Below are 18,853 nucleotides of genomic sequence, written 5' to 3'. Positions count from 1 at the left end.
CTATCTAACCAACGATCTTTCTTCTTTGCCTTTACTTAAATAATTTTCCAAACATTTATTTGCACATTTAAGGGTTCCCCATTCTCCAGATGCTGAGAAGTCCAGGGGAAAAGATACAGGGATACAACCACCATCTTTGTATTAGGTTCCCACAAAGTGGTCCTTCACCTCAAGCTGCTTCATCTCCAGGTAGTTCACATAGCTTCATTTAAACAGTGTAACTTTCCTAGACTTTGAGAGCTCAGTATACAGGCTGAATAGTTAAATGGATGTTCTCATCAACCAAGTTGTATGGCCACAATGACCTATAGCCACTTAAGTCACCTCCACCACAACACGGGGACCTTCAGCATCAATTAACTCAAATGACTGGCTTCAAGATACTGAAGGAAATAGGGAGGGAGCTATTTTCATTCCTTGAATTCAGAAAGGGGTGGGGTCATGAGTCACCTGCTCATCTACTTCACCCAGGAGGCACTGTCAGCTGTGAACTTTATCACTCAAGCACCACTTCGAGCAACTGGATCATATGCAGCAGATACCACGATGGGAGCTAATTCAAGTTCACCTGAGGTAAGAAAACTTTGCAAATCAAGCCAAACAGCCTGGGCTTGTAGGAAGCCCGTTCTGAAGCTCGTTATGCGTACTTTCAAATGTAGGTAGAACATGTTTGAGCAACTTGACAAATCCACAGGTGCTGTACTTGATTGAAAGAGTTGCCTTTCGTCTCTGCCCTTTTGGTTTGATTCCCTTTGGTACATATAGCCTGAGAGCGAGTGAGACACCTTACAAACAATTAAACAAACCACTCTGGTAGGAGAGCTGTGAAGTATTTACGCATGTAGGTGGAACTTGTAACCACACCGAGTGGCTATTTTTAATCTATTTTTCTTTCTTTCTTTAGGGCTTAGCAAATAATCGAAATTTGGCAAGACCGGTATGTATGAAATGGGGTAAACACCTTCAGAACATAAGTTTGTTATGACGTGTCAGGGGAGTGGATGTTAGGATGAAAATGTGCCATAATTTCAATCGCAAATACACTGTATACATGGATAAATGCTGATTGTTGTGGTGGTCCACCAGATCTTATAATTTTCATCATCCTGTACCTGCACACTCAGTTTCTTACTTTGTTCTTGGGAACTGCTCTATTTTCAAAATGTCTCTCATTATAGATTTATTGCTCCTTCTTTTTGTTCCTTTCTCAATTTGTTTCATGGAAATACGGTTGTATGTTAGTATATAAGGTTCTACACAGTGTTTTCTGTTTAGGGGCATTCAGGATTTATCCTGAGAATATTAGATTAAAAAAAATCGGAACTCTAAGGATGCCAGATAGTTTGTCTCAAATGAGAGCAGCATTTCATTCAGCGGGTTTTACACATGAAAAGCAGGCTATAGCGCAACTGTAAAAATTATATGGAAAAGGCCTTTTAGAAGCTTATCTTTTTATATTGGGAGATGTACTGAATCCCATCCCCCCCCAATAATCCTCCCCAGTGCTGTATCAAAGTTGCAAGAATAAAATCAATAAAGAATTGCAATAATAGCAATAAAGAATAAAGAATAGCAATATGGGATACACTAATTGGGGTGTTACTTCCTATTGTTTCTTTGAACAAGTATGTTTTTGTACTGATGAATGGCGACCAGTGTTGAAAACAACTGAGCTACACTGGTTCTCTTTCTCTGAGAATTGGGAGATGCTCTAATAGTGGTGGCTAATCTATGGTCCTCAGTGCTTTTTTTTCTAGAAAAATAGGTGCTCACTGTGAGGCTGTTACAGTATGTGCCACACTTTTTAACAACAAAAAAAGAGGTGCCGGTGTTGCGTACCCTTGAGTACCCCCTAAAAAAAAGCAACGAGTCCTCCAGATATTGGACTCCAGGTCCCATCATCCCCAGCCAGCATGGTTAATGATGATGTGAATTGTAGTCCAGCAATATCTAGAAGGCTGCAGGTTCTCCATCCCTGTATCAGAGACTCAGGAGTGTGATGATAATGCCTTGTGTGGGTTGCAACACACCTGCTTTAGTTATTACAGTGAAGATGGACAAAATTCAGAATTATTTGTGTGCCCAGCCGCAGAGTCCCCCACCCGGCGTGCCTAACTACTGAGTGGGAAATGAATGGACACGATAACTGTCTGGTATTTAAAATAAATAATAATAATAATAATAATCATAATCATAATCATAATCATAACAATAATAATAATAATAATAATAATAATTTTTTATTTATACCCCGCCCTTCCCGGTTCAAAAACGGGGCTCAGGGCAGCTAACAACAAATTTAAAACACTTAATTATAAAAGCAGCATAAAATACAGTATAAAAACATGAATAACAATAAAATTCAAAAATCAATTTAGAGGAAATAAGCATTAGATAATCCCCAGGGCTAGCTGGCTGAATTGGTCCTACTTGGGCCAGTGAGGAGGCCAGGGGAGAATTAGCTGTGGGGTCTCAGAGCGGGTGATCTTCATAAAAGGGTAGGGGGAGGGAAGGGAAATAAAAGATCAGGCTGAATTCAAATTAAAGGCCAGGCGGAAGGAGGTTAAATTCTGAAGGGCCCTGGTCTCATGGGACATCACTGAAAAGGCCCTGGCCCTGGTGGAGGATAATCTGACTTCTTTAGGGCCTGGGACCTCTAAACTATGGTTGTTAATGGACGTTAAGGTCCTCTGCGGGGCATACCAGGAGAGGCGGTCCCATAGATACAAGGGCCCTAAGCCACAAAGGGCTTTAAAGGTCAAGACCAGCACCTTGAACCTGACCCTATACTCCACCAGGAGCCAGTGCAACTGGTAAAGCACTGGGTGAATATGCTCCCATGGCAGGGACCCCATGAGGAGCCTCGCTGCAGCATTCTGCACCTGCTGGAGTTTGTGGGACAGTTTCAAGGGCAGCCCCGTGTAGAGCGAATTACAGTAGTCAAACCTGGAGGTGACTGTCACATGGATCACTGTGGCCAGATCGGGGAGGGGAAGGCTACAACTTTATTGATTTCAGATGTAGGAAGCCTTGGCATTGGTATTGGGCATATATCCCTCTCAGCCCCGCCCCTGCTGGGGGGCTGAGGCATGACAGGGTCTATTCGGGGGTGAATCCATCACAAAATGCAGGTTTACACAGATGGCCTCCAAATGCCGAGGGAAGCTCTATGGCCCGCTAGCCCTACCAAGTGGCTCTTGGGACAGAGACTCTCCACCAGACCCTTCTAACAGGGTACCCTGTTATCGCTGCCACAGAGAACAGGGTCTGGGTGAGTCACCATTTCACCGCACTCAAATTGGATGAAAGACTATAAGATTCCGCCCAAGGCCTAAACCGCCAAAGTTGTGACTAAGGGGAAGGCGAAATCTGCAAAGCAGGGAAAATTCATTCCGGCTCCAAATACAGCAACTGTCAAAAGACCACAGCAAAGCCCTCCTAGCTGAAAAGGAAATGTTAGAGCAGTAATAAACTATTAATGAAAGGGTGGGTGATGCTCCCGGCTGACTAGATGCCGTGCTGAGGGGTTGGCTGGGCAAATAGATGGAGGATGGACCCAAGGGAAGCTTGCCTCCCTCAGGTCCACTCCCCATCCCTCCCCCAGGGCCGGGACAGATTGGCTCCTTTGAATGGATGGGTTTGGCGGGAACCCGTCAGCATCTGCTGCAGCTGAGGGGGACAGGGAAAAACAGCTAAGGTAGCATGGAGTGTCTGGGGGAAAAGGAGGCACCGTGTCAGGCCACAACCGCCATGCACTGGGAGGACGGTAAGCGGCCATTCTGTACCACTTCTGTTTGCCTGAACAGCTGTTGTAAATCCCTAATGATTCTGGCCATATTGAAGTCCTCTGTAGTGGTGGAAATATCACAGTATTCAGCAAGAATGGGATCATTACTGATATGAGGCCTATTGTGTTCTCCTCTGCCCTACCATGACCATCTCACAGGAGGGAGAGCAGGGATGAGTTGGTGTACCTTCCTCCCTGGACAGCCTCATTGTTGCAGCTCCCCAAGTATTGGGGGCTGAACATCTCCATTGGTGAACCTGCTCTACTCAGAAAGGGTCCCCATGTGATTTAGAACCCAATTCTAAAAGACGGGCCTGCAAAAATAGCAATGGGGACTTGTGAGAGTATTGGGGGTCAGTAGGCTCATAACTGCCTTCCCCCTTGTATGATTGTAATCATAGGGGGCAGGGGGATTGACAGAAAGTACACCGTAATGGAACATCTTGGCTTATACAGATTGCCAAATTAATATTAAGGGTGTTCACAGACCCCAAGATTCACCATGTATTTATTTCAGGGTTGTTGTTTTTTTTAATCCAATCAATTTCTGAGTTTCTTTGAGCTCTCTGTTTTGATCTGTGTTTCAGTTTTCAGGCTGATTTGTACAAAATGAAGTTCTGTGATTCCCCATTCACTATAATGGGGAATCTAAAAACAGCTACAACTTTTTCCTCTTTTGGTAAAAGTGGATGAAATTTTCTGGCACAGAGTGCATTAATCCAGCAAAATTGCAGACAGATAGGTTCTGTGACTTTTTGTGGGGAAAGTAAAAGATTACTTTCCCCCATCATGTCTTATGGGGGTGGGGAGCAGATGGTTGTCTCTTTCTTAAAGGTAAAGGGGACCCCTGACCATTAGGTCCAGTCGTGACCGACTCTGGGGTTGTGGCACTCATCTTGCTTTATTGGCTGAGGGAGCCAGCGTACAGCTTCCGGGTCATGTGGCCAGCATGACTAAGCTGCTTCTGGCGAACCAGAGCAGCGCACGGAAACGCCGTTTACCTTCCCGCCAAAGCGGTACCTATTTATCTACTTGCAGTTTGATGTGGTTTCGAACTGCTAGGTTGGCAGGAGCAGGGACCGAGTAACGGGAGCTCACCCCGTCGCGGGGATTCGAACCTCTGACCTTCTGATTGGCAAGTCCTAGGCTCTGTGGTTTAACCCACAGCGCCACCCGCGTCTCCTTCTTACTTCATAGCTAATAGGATGCTGCTGAGCGGTCTACATTCTCGCTTGTACATTTGTTTAAACTTTGCATCTTCACACCAGCCTTTTTCTGGTGGTTATTTATGTCCTTCAATAGGCCTTACATGCCTAGATCTTTACAGGCCTCTGATATGCATTTTAGTGTGAGGCTGTTGAGAATGCTGCCTGCAGAGTTCTGAAGAACTTTGGGTTTGTTTGTTTGTTTATTAATGTAGAACATGGGTAGGCAAACTAAGACCCGGGGGCTGGATCTGGCCCAATCGCCTTCTAAATCTGGCCCGCGGATGGTCCGGGAATACCATGGTTTTACATGAGTAGAATGTGTCCTTTTATTTAAAATGCTTCTCTGGGTTATTTGTGGGGCATAGGAATTCGTTCATTTCCCCCCTTCAAAATATAGTCTGCCCCCCCCTCAAGGTCTGAGGGACAGTGGATTGGCCCCCTGCTGAAAAAGTTTGCTGACCCCTGATGTAGAATGTAGATTTTTCTAAAATTAAATTAAACTTTTAACTTTTAAAAATATCCTCTGCTGCTGTGCTTTAAAAACAAACAAACAAACAAACAAACAAACAAACAAACAAACAAACAAACAAATCCAGAGCTCTACAGTGCTCTGTAGGCAACATTTTGGACAACCTCAGTCTTGAATAGCTCATGACCTCAGAGAAGCATAGCAATTTATAGGGACACATAGATACAAGGTATGAAAAATTTCAGAAACAAGGTGCCATGAGACTTTGTTTGGCCCCAGTGTAGGAGGGCTGTTGACACCACGCTTCCACCCCATCCCCCAAATTTGTTTTATTTAACACCCACACAGAACCGATGCACACCCCTAACTAATATCATAATACAGTAGTAATATTGCGGTTTCCTTGGGATCAGCCTGCTTCATATATGAATGTTTCCTAGGAGATGGAACTGAAATAGGCTTTTGGTAAGGGTAGAAAAATATTGAATCCAATCAAGTCTAAGCCTACTCTGCATTATATGCCAGCCCACATGCAAACTCCTCAAGATGTTCTGTGATGTGATCTCAAAGCTTGCAAGGTGCTCATTTAGCGGTACCCTGAGTGCCTTCCATCAGCTTCAGCTGGTGGCCCAGCTATGTCCCTATCTGGGCAGGGATAGCCTAACTCAGGCATAGGCAAACTCGGCTCTCCAGATGTTTTGGGACTGGAGAATGGAGAACTGCAGGTTTCTCACCGCTGCTTTATGCAAAGGATGCCTCTATGTGAATCTTGCCTAGCCGCAAGTCTAACCATGGCACTTCAAATTCCGAAGATGCTGGAATGGGCCTCCCAAATTAAACAATTGTAATCTCCATTCATACCAACGTTTTCAGCATGCAGGTAGATCTTAAAAGCCTTGTGGGATCACACAGGGGAAGACATTGCCTAAGGTAACTCAGGAATTCAACCATGTTGGGCTTTAAAGGTCCAATTCAGTCTCTTGTAGCAAGCCTGCAAATCACCTGATTTGTGTTCTTTGCAGACCTCAGAATGTTTACTGGGCATCTACAGCATTGCTATAAATATCTGATAGATTGCATTTGCTTGATGTTTCACAAGTTGTGCAGGCCTACCATAAACTGAGGAAGACATTGCGTATGGTTTTGTGGGCTTGTTTCTTCCTGGTGTACCAATTTGCACAGAGAAGGAAGCATGTTACTTTAAATTAAATATGGTATCAAGGCACCATTAAGTGTTGTGGGGGGAGGAGTGCTTTTGGATAAATTCAAGATTAAACTTCAAAGAAGGTTTAGGTTTAAGACCATTTGTTGGATTGTCTATATCGCTTTGGAGTGGCTGGAAAATAAACCAATCTGCTTCTTAAAAAACTGAGAATGACTTAGAATCTGAACTAGCTGAAATCAAACCCAAATAATTTGGGAGGGGGTCATGCTGCCCACCCCCCCTTTTTTTTTGAGGTGAACGTTATGAGTTCCTGAGTGTCATAATTCTGAGCTTCAGCATCTTACCTATGTGATGTTTTATTTTTTTGATTATAACCAGAAATAGGTGTTTGGTTATAATTAAGGGCTGTTGTACGCCTAGGGTTTTATAAGAATGACTAATGTTTCTGGCTTCCCAAAAGCCTTGGGAAAAGAACTTCAGGACTCTCTCTCTCTCTCTCTCTCTCTCTCTCTCTCTCTCTCTCTCTCTCTCTCACACACACACACACACACACACAACTTTTCATTGGGTTTTATCAAACCTCTTGACTTGACAAGATGTCACTCTATATAGCCATGTTGGGTGGGATTGATGGGAGTTGTAGACCGAAACACTTGGTTAAAGTAATGCAAGCCTGTGTAGTGAGTGCAAATGATACCACTGCCTATTCCTCAGCAAAGTTACAACTGACACAAAGTGTTGTGTACATGTTATGTATGGCTGCTGGGAGACTGTAAACAGTGAGGTCAAAGGAAAATGAAATGCAGAAGGCATAGATGGTGATGATTAAGTTATTAGCAGTGGCAATCCACAGTTAACAATGGCAATTCAACAAGAGGCTTGAACAGTTTGTTTAAAAATTCTTCTTATTGTTTTTACTCTTATTCTTAATCTAATTCTACAATGTTGTTGTCATTTTTGTTGATGATGATTGGCTGTGTTATCACCAACAACTGTTTTCAGAATGGCCACTGTTAGTAATGCAATTTATCATCATACAGTCATACCTCGGGTTACAGACGCTTCAGGTTGCGTTTTTTTGGGTTACGGACTGCCGAAACCCGGAAGTACTGGAACGGGTTACTTCCGGGTTTCAGCAGTTGCGCACATACAGAAGTGTCGAATCTCAACCCACGTGTGCGCAGACGCGCCGCTGCGGATAGCGAACGCTGTGGGTTGCGAACGTGCATCCTGCATGGATCATGTTCGCAACCTGAGTGTCCACTGTGTCCCATTATTTCATGGGATTAAAGGGATTAAATCCTAAACTAAAAAACCCTCAACTTCAATCCTAAAAAAAGCTCAACAATTACAATCCTAAAAATAGTCAACAAATTTGGTTGGCCCTTTGGTCACTTCATCAAATCTGGCCCTCTTTGAAAAATCTTTGGACACCACTGCTTAGCCTCTGGAATATTCTCTTGAAACTGTCCTAATGCCATTTTCTCTTTTTAAAGAAGGGGCTTTAGTTTGTTCCCCCCCTCTCATTGCTTTGCCTTTTTTAAAATACAAAATAGTACATGAAATTGTAAAATTCCATAAAAGAGAAGTTTTTATGGCATCACAGCAATGTGCAGAGGTTGTTCAAGGGAAAAATCAGAGACTATTCATTATTCTTCACAAGGACAGGGCTGGGGAACCAGTGGCCTTCCAGATGTTGCTGGACAACAGGTCCCATCATTATTTATTATTACCTTTTTATTTATTAAATTTGTATACCGCCCTTCATCTGAAGATCTCAAGGCGGCTCACAGCATCATCCCTGACCATTGACTATGATGGCTGGGACTTGATAGAGAAATCCACAAATTTGGTTTAGGTTTAAGGATTAAAACACAACGAACTCTTTCCTAGCTAAAAAAATAATAATTGAGAAGCCGAGTAGCCTAATTCAAAAGGGTAAAGCTGACGGCTAGCTGCTAGAACAAACTTTTGCAAATGTTCAGCTGATTCAGTAGAGCTTTCCCTTTCTCTCCAGCTCAGTGCCCGTCAAATCCCAGAACCCCCAGAACAGCACATGGGGAGAGGAGAGGGGATGCAGAGGTGGTGTGTTCCATTTGGCAGGTTGAGGCAAAATGAGAGCATGCCACACACCCCTGCTGCTCCCCTGCCACCAGTGCCACACCTGTGTTACCTGCATGAAATGCCCGTGAAGCGCCGGCTTCCAATGAGAGCTCACAAGAGCTCACCAAAATCTCCCGAGATCTCATGTGTTCTGTCACCTTAGTGTAACAGTGAATTTTACCCTCAGCTTTATGTTAGATTTTAAAAAATAAATATTTTTATTGTTTTCACATTTTCCATAACATCCATATTTTATGGGACGCGGGTGACGCTGTGGGTTAAACCACAGAGCCTAGGACTTGCCAATCAGAAGGTCGGTGGTTCGAATCCCTGTGACGGGGTGAGCTCCCGTTGCTTAGTCCCTGCTCCTGCCAACCTAGCAGTTTGAAAGCACGTCAAAGTGCAAGTAGATAAATACCGGTAGGTACCGCTCCGGCGGACGGCGGAAAGGTAAACGGCGTTTCCGTGCGCTGCTCTGGTTTGCCAGAAGCGGCTTAGTCATGCTGGCCACATGACCTGGAAGCTGTATGCCGGCTCCCTCGGCCCATAAAGCGAGATGAGCACCGGAACCCCAGAGTTGGTCATGACTGGACCTAATGGTCAGGGGTCCCTTTACCTTTACCTTTACCTTTTACCATATTTTATATCTTCTTTTTTTTTTACAACTTAACCTTCAGATCCCCTCCCTTCCCTTCACGGGCTTCTAAAATAACCCCCAATTAACTGCATGTTATTAATATACAAATTCTTAATCAAATATGTAAAAAAAAAATCCTATAATAAGCATTCACAATACATGCTCCTCACAATTCTGCCAATAATTTTAAGAGCTTACAATGGTCTTTTAAATATTTCAAATATTTACTCCATTCTTTTTCAAATACTTGATCTCCTTGGTTTCTGATCTTTTCTGTCAGTCTTGCCATTTCTACATAGCCCATTAGCTTAGTTTGCCAATCTTCTTTTGATGGTAGTTCTTCTTGTTTCCATTTCTGGGCTAGTAATCTTCTTGTTGCTGTTGTTGCATACATAAATAATTGTTTGTCTTTTCTCGGTAGCTCTTCTCCTATTATACCTAACAAAAAGGCTTCTGGTTTCTTAACAGATGTATATTTAAACATTTTCTTTAACTCATTATAGATCATTTCCCAGAACAACTTTACTTAATCACATACCCACCACATATGGAAAAGAGTACCTTCCTTCTTTTTTACATTTCCAGCAAACATTTGAACTTGTTTTATTCATCTTTGCCAGTTTGCTTGGTGTTAACTACCAAAGATACATCATTTTCATATAGTTTTCTTTCAATGCACAGCATGCAGTCTTCTTTAACTTTTTTTCAGCTTTATGTTTGATTGGCTAAACTTGCACCTTTCCCTCACATTTCATATTAGTAATAGTAATAGTAATAGTCACTATTAGTAATAGTCACTGCCAAACAGTGCAACAGAACATGACAGTCATGGCTGGTTCACATGGTGATTTCCAAATGGATAGCTCTTCCCATCAGGTTGGACATGGTGTGGTAATTCCGTCTTGTAATGTCAGCATGACGCCACAGGGTTTGAAATCCCACCATATCTTGCCTCGTCCCAGTTTCCTAACAATTCCAGCAGTATGCTGTGAAGCACCACACTAATTCCAGCATTGTGCTGCGAAGCATTGCACCACATTGATTATTGTGTGGGAAGTTCACCGAATTGAAATTCAGACCACAGAGGCATAACAACATAATGAAATTGGGCAATTGAAGGAGGTGGAGAATTCCTTTGTGATTCATCCAGTAGAGACTTCTGAGCAAATCAGTCAGGCTCTGTGTGCTCATGTTTTTTTGGTTTGTCTCCATTGTGTTTTAGCATGAGCCTGGGGAAACGTAGTTTGCCACAACAGATTACATTATCATTGTTTATTTATGTTATTATTTATTAATTTGCTGTACCTCCTTTCATCTGAGGATCACAAGGTGTTTTACAATATACCCAACATAATAACAAACAAAAACTATAACCCTCCCCGCAGTTTAAAAGGCCATAGATTGTTTAATTACCCAAAGGCCTGGAAGAAGATGAATGTTTTTGCTTGGCGCCGAAAGATAGGGAAGCGGGTGGCGCTGTGGGTTAAACCACAGAGCCTAGGGCTTGCCGATCAGAAGGTCAGTGGTTTGAATCCCCGCAACGGGTGAGCTCCCGTTGTTCGGTCCCTGTTCCTGCTAACCTAGCAGTTCAAAAGCACGTCAAAGTGCAAGTAGATAAATAGGTACCGCTCCGGCGGGAAGGTAAACGGCATTTCCATGTGCTGCTCTGGTTCGCCAGAAGCGGCTTAATCTTGCTGGCTACATGAGCCGGAAGCTGTCTGTGGACAAACGCCGGCTCCCTCAGCCTATAGTGCAAGATGAGCGCTGCAACCCCAGTCGGTCACGACTGGACCTTATGGTCAGGGGTCCCTTTACTTTTACTAGAGATATGGCATGAAGGTGCTAGGCGAGCTTCCCTGGGGAGAGCATTCCACATCAGGAAGTCACTCCTGAAAAGACTTCTTGTTTTGCCACCCTCCAGACCTCTCATGGAGAAGGGACCTGAAGAAGGGCCTCAGATGATAATTTCATAAGGAGAGAGGTGGTCATTGAGGTATTGCGGTCCTGAGCCATTTAAGGCTTTACAGTCATACCTCGGGATAAATATGCTTCAGGATAAGTATTTTCGGATTGTGCTCCGTGGCGACCCAGAAGTAACGGAGCGCGTTACTTCCGGGTTTCGCCACTTGTGCATGCGCAGACGGTCAAATTGATGTCACACGCATGCGCGGAAGCGACGAAATGTGAAATGCAGATGCGCAGTCACGTTTTACGTTCTGTTTAGGATGCGAACGGGGCTCCGGAATGGATCCCGTTCGCATCCCGAGGTACCACTGTATAGGTCAAAACCAGCACTTAGAATTGGGCCCCTGCTCTTCCCAGCTCCTCGCTTCCCAGCCACATCTCCCCTCAAGAAAAAAACAACAGTAACAAAACCCGACATATTTTTTAAAAAACCCCCACACAGTTAAAACAATTGTAGCAGCGAAGCTGCCAGATGCACAGATATGAACTTGTGCAGCAAGGAACAAGCTGTTTCACTTGCTGTCAACTGATAGACTTGTTTTGCTTTTAATGCGTCCAGGAGGCTGGAGCCAGAGCCAGAGCTGTAGCAGTAGCTGAGTCAGGAAGTTTTCTGGAGCTGGAAGCCCAGTGAGCTCAGTGAGCAGCTATTAACCCTGCAAAAGCACAGAGGAGTCGGAGACTCATATATCCAGCTCCTTCTCTACCTGCTCTTATGCTGAGTTATTGTTTGCAGCAGGTCCTCCCTTATCTACCTTCCCCAAGTGTGTGTGCGTGGAGATCCCTACTTTGGGAAGTGATGCAGAGGGCTCACTATCAAAGATTGGCTCCCAGTACATTTCCGAGCACAATTCAAAGTGTTGGTGCCGACCTTTAAAGCCCTAAATGGCCTCAGTCCTGTATACCTGAAGGAGTGTCCCACCCCTATCTTTCTGCCGGGACACTGAGGTCCAGCGCTGAGGGCCTTCTGGTGGTTCTCTTGCTGCGAGAAGCCAAGTTACAGGGAACCAGGCAGAGGGCCTTCTTCGTAGTGGCACCCGCCCTGTGGAACGCCCTCCCACCAGATGTCAAAGAGAAAAATAACTACCAAACTTTTAGAAGACATCTAAAGGCAGCCCTTTTTAGGGAAGCTTTTAATGTTTAATAGGTTATTGTATTTTAGTGTTTTGTTGGAAGCCGCCCAGAGTGGATGGGGGGACCCAGCCAGATGGGCGGGGTATAAATAATAAATTTATTATTATTATTATTATTATTATTATTATTATTATTATTATTATTATTATTGAAGAGGAGAGGTCTCATAAGGACTTTCCTTGGCTAGAAATGACACTTAGAGAAAAGTTTCCTGCTTGGGGTTGTGAGGCTTGACTCTAATAAATTTCTGCTTATTTGTTTCTCTAACTCTTTAACACTTTTTCTAAAATATGCAATATAAAGAAGGCAGGTGTTTTGTGAAGTACTGCATTGCATCAGTGAGAAGCAAAACTTCCCCCCGTTTTATGCTATATCATTCATTTCCCATCCTATTTGTATATATGCATGTTGATGGACACCCTCAAATACCCATGTTCATTCATTTATTGTTGCTTTTTTATATCAGCACAAAGAAGAAACACCTTTCAGACTCCTCACAATAAGAATACTGAGAGCCAGGAATATCCAGAAGGCAGATATTTGTGAGTATCTCTGTTGCTGCCAAATATTCCATCCTTCTAGAGCTGGGTGGGCAGACTTGCAGATCTACTTTGTTTTTGTTAGAACCCTGAGGTTGATCAACCAGAGCCAGGTACAAAATCGTGGCTCAGCTGGGCAGCCATAGGCTGTGTACACCTTACCAGCTTAAAATGCAATGAGGCTTTTCTTTTTCTCAGTCCAGATTGAAGCTAGTTTGGGGGGGAAATGCATCAAAATACAACACTACATAAGAAATGCCAGGATAGATACAGGATATGTATGGATTGGGGCTAATGTGTGCACCCTGCTTCCCAAACCAGTGGTGGGAGTGCACTGTATGCAGAGTAAACAGAAATGTGTCCCATTTAGCCATATGCTAAGAATTAAGGAACAGGATGCCTTTGTGCACATGATCAAACTGGAAATTTGTGATTAGTAGCACAGTTGAGCTCTCAAGCCTTTTCACAGAAAAATCCACTCCTGGACAATTGAAGTTGTGGCAGAGACTGTCATAGCTTTAAGAAATATGGTTTATTCACATATTTACAACATCAGTCTGCGTGGAGAGAGTCTAGATTTTACAGTATGGTCATTTCAAGCAGGGCTTGTTCCCCACAGCAGTGCAGAACAGGCGTCAAAGGCATCTCTCCCAGCCAGCCTTCAGCCATCCTGCCCAAGATGGATCTCTGTCTTTTTTCTTCCCCTTCTTCCCAGCACACCTTGCTAAAGACACCCTTAGTTGTCATCTCACACCCAGTTACCCTGGCAATCTTCTGTCTGCCCAGGCCCAAGTTTCCTCTTAGATGGGCAAATAACAACAACAACAACAACAACAACAACAACAATAACAATAATTTATTTATACCCCACCCATCTGGCTGGGTTTCCCCAGCCACTCTGGGTGGCTCCCAACAGATTAAAAGCCTTTTGTCATGTTAATGCCTCTATCCCAGGTGAGGTTTGGAAAGGAAGCTTAGCTTGTATTTTTCTACTGGCCTGCAATCTTTACTTCAGTACTCCAGATAATGAAAATTCTACCGTTTATTAATTTCTAGGGTTTTGGGGGTCCCCACCTCCAAAATGTATAACACAATTGTTGAAGTTGCTACTGCTTTGGTAAACTGAGCATTCAGTCTTCATGCAATGTTTGCAAACAGTTCCCTTATTTCTGGAGTGAGTCTATCGGCAAGAGAAGCCTTGTCATGATCCCTCAGGATCCTGCTGGCATCTATATGATGAAGGAGGAACATGGACTGAGTCAAGGTAGACCACCAGGGTCATCTGAAAGATACTTTCTACTTGACCTTACACAGGGGTAGCATTCTGCCCACACTGCCACTTCCCTTACAAAGCTTGCACAGTGGCAGCTTCTCACCAAAATCTTATGAGATTCCGTGCATTCCGTGAGGTCTTGTGAGATTTTGGTGAGATCCCGCCAGAAGCTGCTGCTGCCTCTATTCCTACTCCACCAATGGAGGGAGCAGTGGGTTGGAATTTAGTGAATAAGAAGGCCATGATGCTTCATTTTCTTCTTCTTCCAAAATCAGGATTTGTATTTGACACCAAAGTGCTTCAGAACAAATCAAGCTGTTGTCTGAAGTACGAAATCAGGCTGTGAACTGAATCTTGTGGTTGGTGCACACCCTGGTTCCATACCACAGTAATCATGTTGCAAAGGAAATCCACACTGTCCACCAGATTCCATGAACCTTCAAGTGACTAGTCTCATCCAGCCTTTCTGAATAATGTTTGATTGTCAAGGGAGTCCTTTAAAAACAACTCCATTAAAACAAAACAAAACCTAAATTTATGAAGCTCCATGGAAAAAGCATCCTTAATTTTAATGCCCCCCTCCCCAATTCTCAAAAGATGGTTCCTTATGGAAAGGTTTGTCTTCTTGAGTTATATGTAGAAAACAAGTTAATTCTGGTTACGTTGCAAATGTTTGGCCCAGGTTATCTCTGTGACTTCCTTTCATTTTAGACACCTGGGGCAGACAGATATGTTGTCTGACAGGCAGAATACTTCATAGCTATTAGGAACATGATACAGTACGTGCCCCAGTGACTCCACCACACTTTGTTTCCTGCTTATAGCTTCAAGTAATGGCTTATTAATTGTAACAATTAGTCAATTGCCACTCTGTGGCATTACAGAAACATGACACATCTTAACATTGCTGTTTCATATATTGTTACACGGGGACTGCTGTTGTGTCATTTGGCAGCAACACAGGATCCAAAGGCAACGTTTGATTTCCTAATCCTGCCAGCCACAGGGAGAAGGAGAAGGTGATCTGCTTTGACCAATGGTTTCACTATGCTCAAGTAGGAATATTGAGTTTTCATCCTCTAGTCCCACATTCCTGCTCCTCCTTGCTTCATGGGATAAAGCCTTCTATCCTTCACCCTCCTTTTGGACTTCAATGGTCATGCTCACATGTCATAATGACCAAGCCCAGTTTTCTGGTTCATTGTGGTTCTTCTTGTGTGTCAGCAGCGTGCTGCTCCATGCTGCATGATCATTCCCATTTTGCTGCTCCAGGAATGAATGGGAGAAGCAAATTAGGAAACCACAAATAAGCTTGGCTTCCTGTTTCCTCACATCTGAATGCCCCTCTTCCTTTCCCAATAAGCCAATTTGTTATTGTCTTATGGCAGCCTTTCCCAGCCTGGAGCCCTCCAGTTAACTTAAGGATGTTCATGGAAGGAAAGTTTCTCACCCCTTTCCTCCTTCCCTCCCACCATCAGCTCCAGCCTGCATTGTTTATGAAGGCCCACAACCCACCAGAGGATTTTAGGGGCACAGCTGGCCATGGGGTAAGGCAGGTGGAGGGAAGAGGATTATTTCCTTCTCTGAACTTTCTTGTTTTTGGATCTATGCTGATGAGCATTAAGTGGGATAGAAGGGTGGGGATGTGGCTTTTTTAATTAACACCCAAGGTATTACATATTCAAGACAATGCTAAACGAGTGTGACTCCTTTGAAGATTGCAGCCACCAAGTGATTCATTGTTGTTGACTTACATTGCTACATGGCAATTAATTACCAGTCATTGGACACATACGAGTTCAACACTCTGCAAAATGTCTTTTCTTGTACATGTAAAAATGCAAAGCTCTTAAGTGCTGGCTAGTGATGACAAAATGATACGCTTATTAGGAAAGAGGTGATGTAATAGGAAGCTGCAATTATGTAAGAGAGAGGCCTAAAGTTTGAGACAAATGGTACAGGTGGATTCTTTCACGCTCTTTTTGAAGAATAATAATAATAATAATAATAATAATAATAATAATAATAATAATAAATAATTTATTTCTATTCTGCCCTCCCCAGCCGAAGCCGGGCTCAGGGTGGCTAACAACAATAAAACAGTACAATGAAGAGGTATTTTTAAACTATTGGCAAAAAGTATATAATACAGATTGTATATAATATCTATATAGACAGTATATATTATATACTGTATATAATAAGATTTAAGGACACTGGAATTTTGGCTAGTTTGGACATTATTGTTACATGCCACCCCAATCTCTGTGTGGTGTGAGATTACCCAAGATATGGTTTCTTCAGAATAATGGACAGCGGCGACTGTGGTGTCTTTATGATATGTGGTTTATTTACATATATATATAACCTGAACCTACGATGGAGGGGCTCACAGCCTTAATACCCCCAGAAGGCCTTGATTCTCCCTGTCAGGGGTGCTTCTCAGCCAAAGGAATGCACAAGGCAGATAGTGAAATATCTATTATCAAAGATAACACAGTCACTTCTACAGCTCTGGATATATACGCACACCAATAGTAGTAGTAGTAGTAGTAGTAGTAGTAGTAGTAGTAGTAGTAGTAATAATAATAATAAAAACAAATTTTTATTTATATCCTGCCCTCCCCAGCCGAAGCCGGGCTCAGAACTACAGTGGCGTAGCATGGGGATGGCAAAAGGGCAGTTGTCCCAGGCTCAAAATTATTAGGGCCACAAAATTTCAACACCCAGTGCTGCCTCAATACAGCTGTGCACTTCCAATGCCAGGCTCTGTTGAAAGCTGCTTCTCCATGTGAACCAGGAAGTGGCCTTTCCAGTCAATGGAATGACTCTTATTTTCTTATCTCTGTTGCTGCTCTCTCCCGGGTGATGTGGATGCTGTTAGACAGTTGAATGTGCATGCTAACTTCCTCCATTTCCCTCCCTCCTACCCTCTCCTCTGCGCAACCCTGGACACTGGCAACCCACGCTATGCTACTGAATGGTTAGGCAGCTATTTCCAGGTCTGTGCTCTATGGAGCAGTTGCGGAAACAGGGCCAGCCCTCCCCACCAGTTTATGTACCTCCCTGCCGACGGGCTGTGTGCCTGCAGCCCGTGATGGTGCCTGCATGGAAACTTCCTTTGCTCATCCCTTTTCACTTCCTTCCTGGTTCTGGGAGACAGTGGTGCAGGGGAGGGTACGGAAGCACCCAGCCCTTCACTTGCCTGGCTTGCCTCTTCCTCCTCTTCCTCTAGCTCTGAAATTTGCCTCCTGCCTCTGATTCTTGCCTCCTGGCTGGTACAGATCCCCACCAACACTCCCCCCCCATCTCCTGAGTCAGACTCCAGCACCCCTTCCCTATTGCCCTCACAGAGCTACAATTCCCTAAGTGGTTTAACAGACAGTCCCTCCTCCCAGGAAACTGTACTTTGGCTCTGGGAGGGGAATATGGGTCTCTTAACAAACTCTACTTTTTTTCGGGGGGGGGGGGGACCATGACTGGTTAAAGTGGTATGATACTGCTGTAAATTTATAATGCAGACGAGGCCTCAGTAATGCTCTATCTGTTTCAGCGTTGAAGGACCCCTGTATAATTTATCATCTTATTCTACAGTTACTGAATCTGATTGCTACGTGTGTCTATCCTTGCCAACTGCTACAAGTGAAAAAGTCCGGACCATAACTGTTTCCAACAGTAAAAATCCAGTGTGGAATCAATCCTTTTGCTACAGGATTGACAGCCGTGTAAAGGTGAGACCATGTGTATTTTCTTCCATGTTGATCATAAGTGTGGGCAATTCTAATTAGGTTCTATTAACAAATGAATCTTATATACTATTCCCAAACTCATTCTCTGAGTCTGGGACGACATCTGCATGCAAGAGGGAAGTGGCAGTGGGTTTGGAGGAACTCAAAGGGTTGCAGAAACCCTAAAATATATTTAATGAAAAAACCTATGTGTGTGTGTGGGGACAGACTGACAGGGAACCCACCACAAAACAGTGCAGTAAAGACTGATCATGCTCAGCAGACATGGAATACGAACTGTCAGGTGGGGGGTTGAGAAAATTGGGGTAGAGGGGTAATGGATTGGAATGGAATATCCTGGAAGAAGGCTGAGCTGGCTGGCTGGAAGCCTGAGCAGGAGCAGTCCACACTGCAACATCTCACAAGGGAACCAAATGGATTCCACCCTAAATGAGCATAGTGACCCAAAGCATTAAAAATAATAATTTAAGCAGTATGTAAGCAAAATGTGGTTATTTACCTTTAGTAATTCCCCCCTCATAAGATGAACTCCCAACAGCAACACTGTTGATTAAAATTAAGAATTTCATTCATTTTTTCAAGTTTACATTTATAAACGCTGTTAAACAAAACTAAAATAAGCTTACAGACTCTCTTACAATAGCAATCTTCACAAGGCAGTTTACAGAGTGAAATAAAAGCAAGCGCATTGTTAAAACAATATAAAAGCACAGCTGAAAATTATATAGAACAATAGAAAAATAGCAGTCTCCAAAATTTCTTTACCTGCTTCTGAAAAGAGAACAGCAAAGAACATAAGTGAATTTCCCCATGGGAATGAGTTGCCC

General features: G+C 43.5%; 1 protein-coding gene across 1 annotated transcript in view; it reads left to right on the top strand.

The window, feature by feature from the left end:
• The first annotated feature begins 441 nt into the window (after positions 1-441).
• Positions 442-18,853, top strand: part of LOC114588340 (cytosolic phospholipase A2 epsilon-like) — a 53,098-nt gene continuing 34,686 nt past the window's right edge. The window contains exons 1-4 of the mRNA XM_077919738.1: positions 442-573; positions 905-937; positions 12,932-13,007; positions 17,872-18,008. Of these exons, the coding sequence (XP_077775864.1) occupies positions 442-573; positions 905-937; positions 12,932-13,007; positions 17,872-18,008 (378 nt within the window). The remainder of the gene's footprint in view (positions 574-904; positions 938-12,931; positions 13,008-17,871; positions 18,009-18,853) is intronic.

This window comes from Podarcis muralis, chromosome 1 (assembly GCF_964188315.1).
Source record: "Podarcis muralis chromosome 1, rPodMur119.hap1.1, whole genome shotgun sequence".
Taxonomy (NCBI): Eukaryota; Metazoa; Chordata; class Lepidosauria; order Squamata; family Lacertidae; genus Podarcis; species Podarcis muralis.
This window is presented reverse-complemented; position numbering and strand designations above follow the sequence as displayed.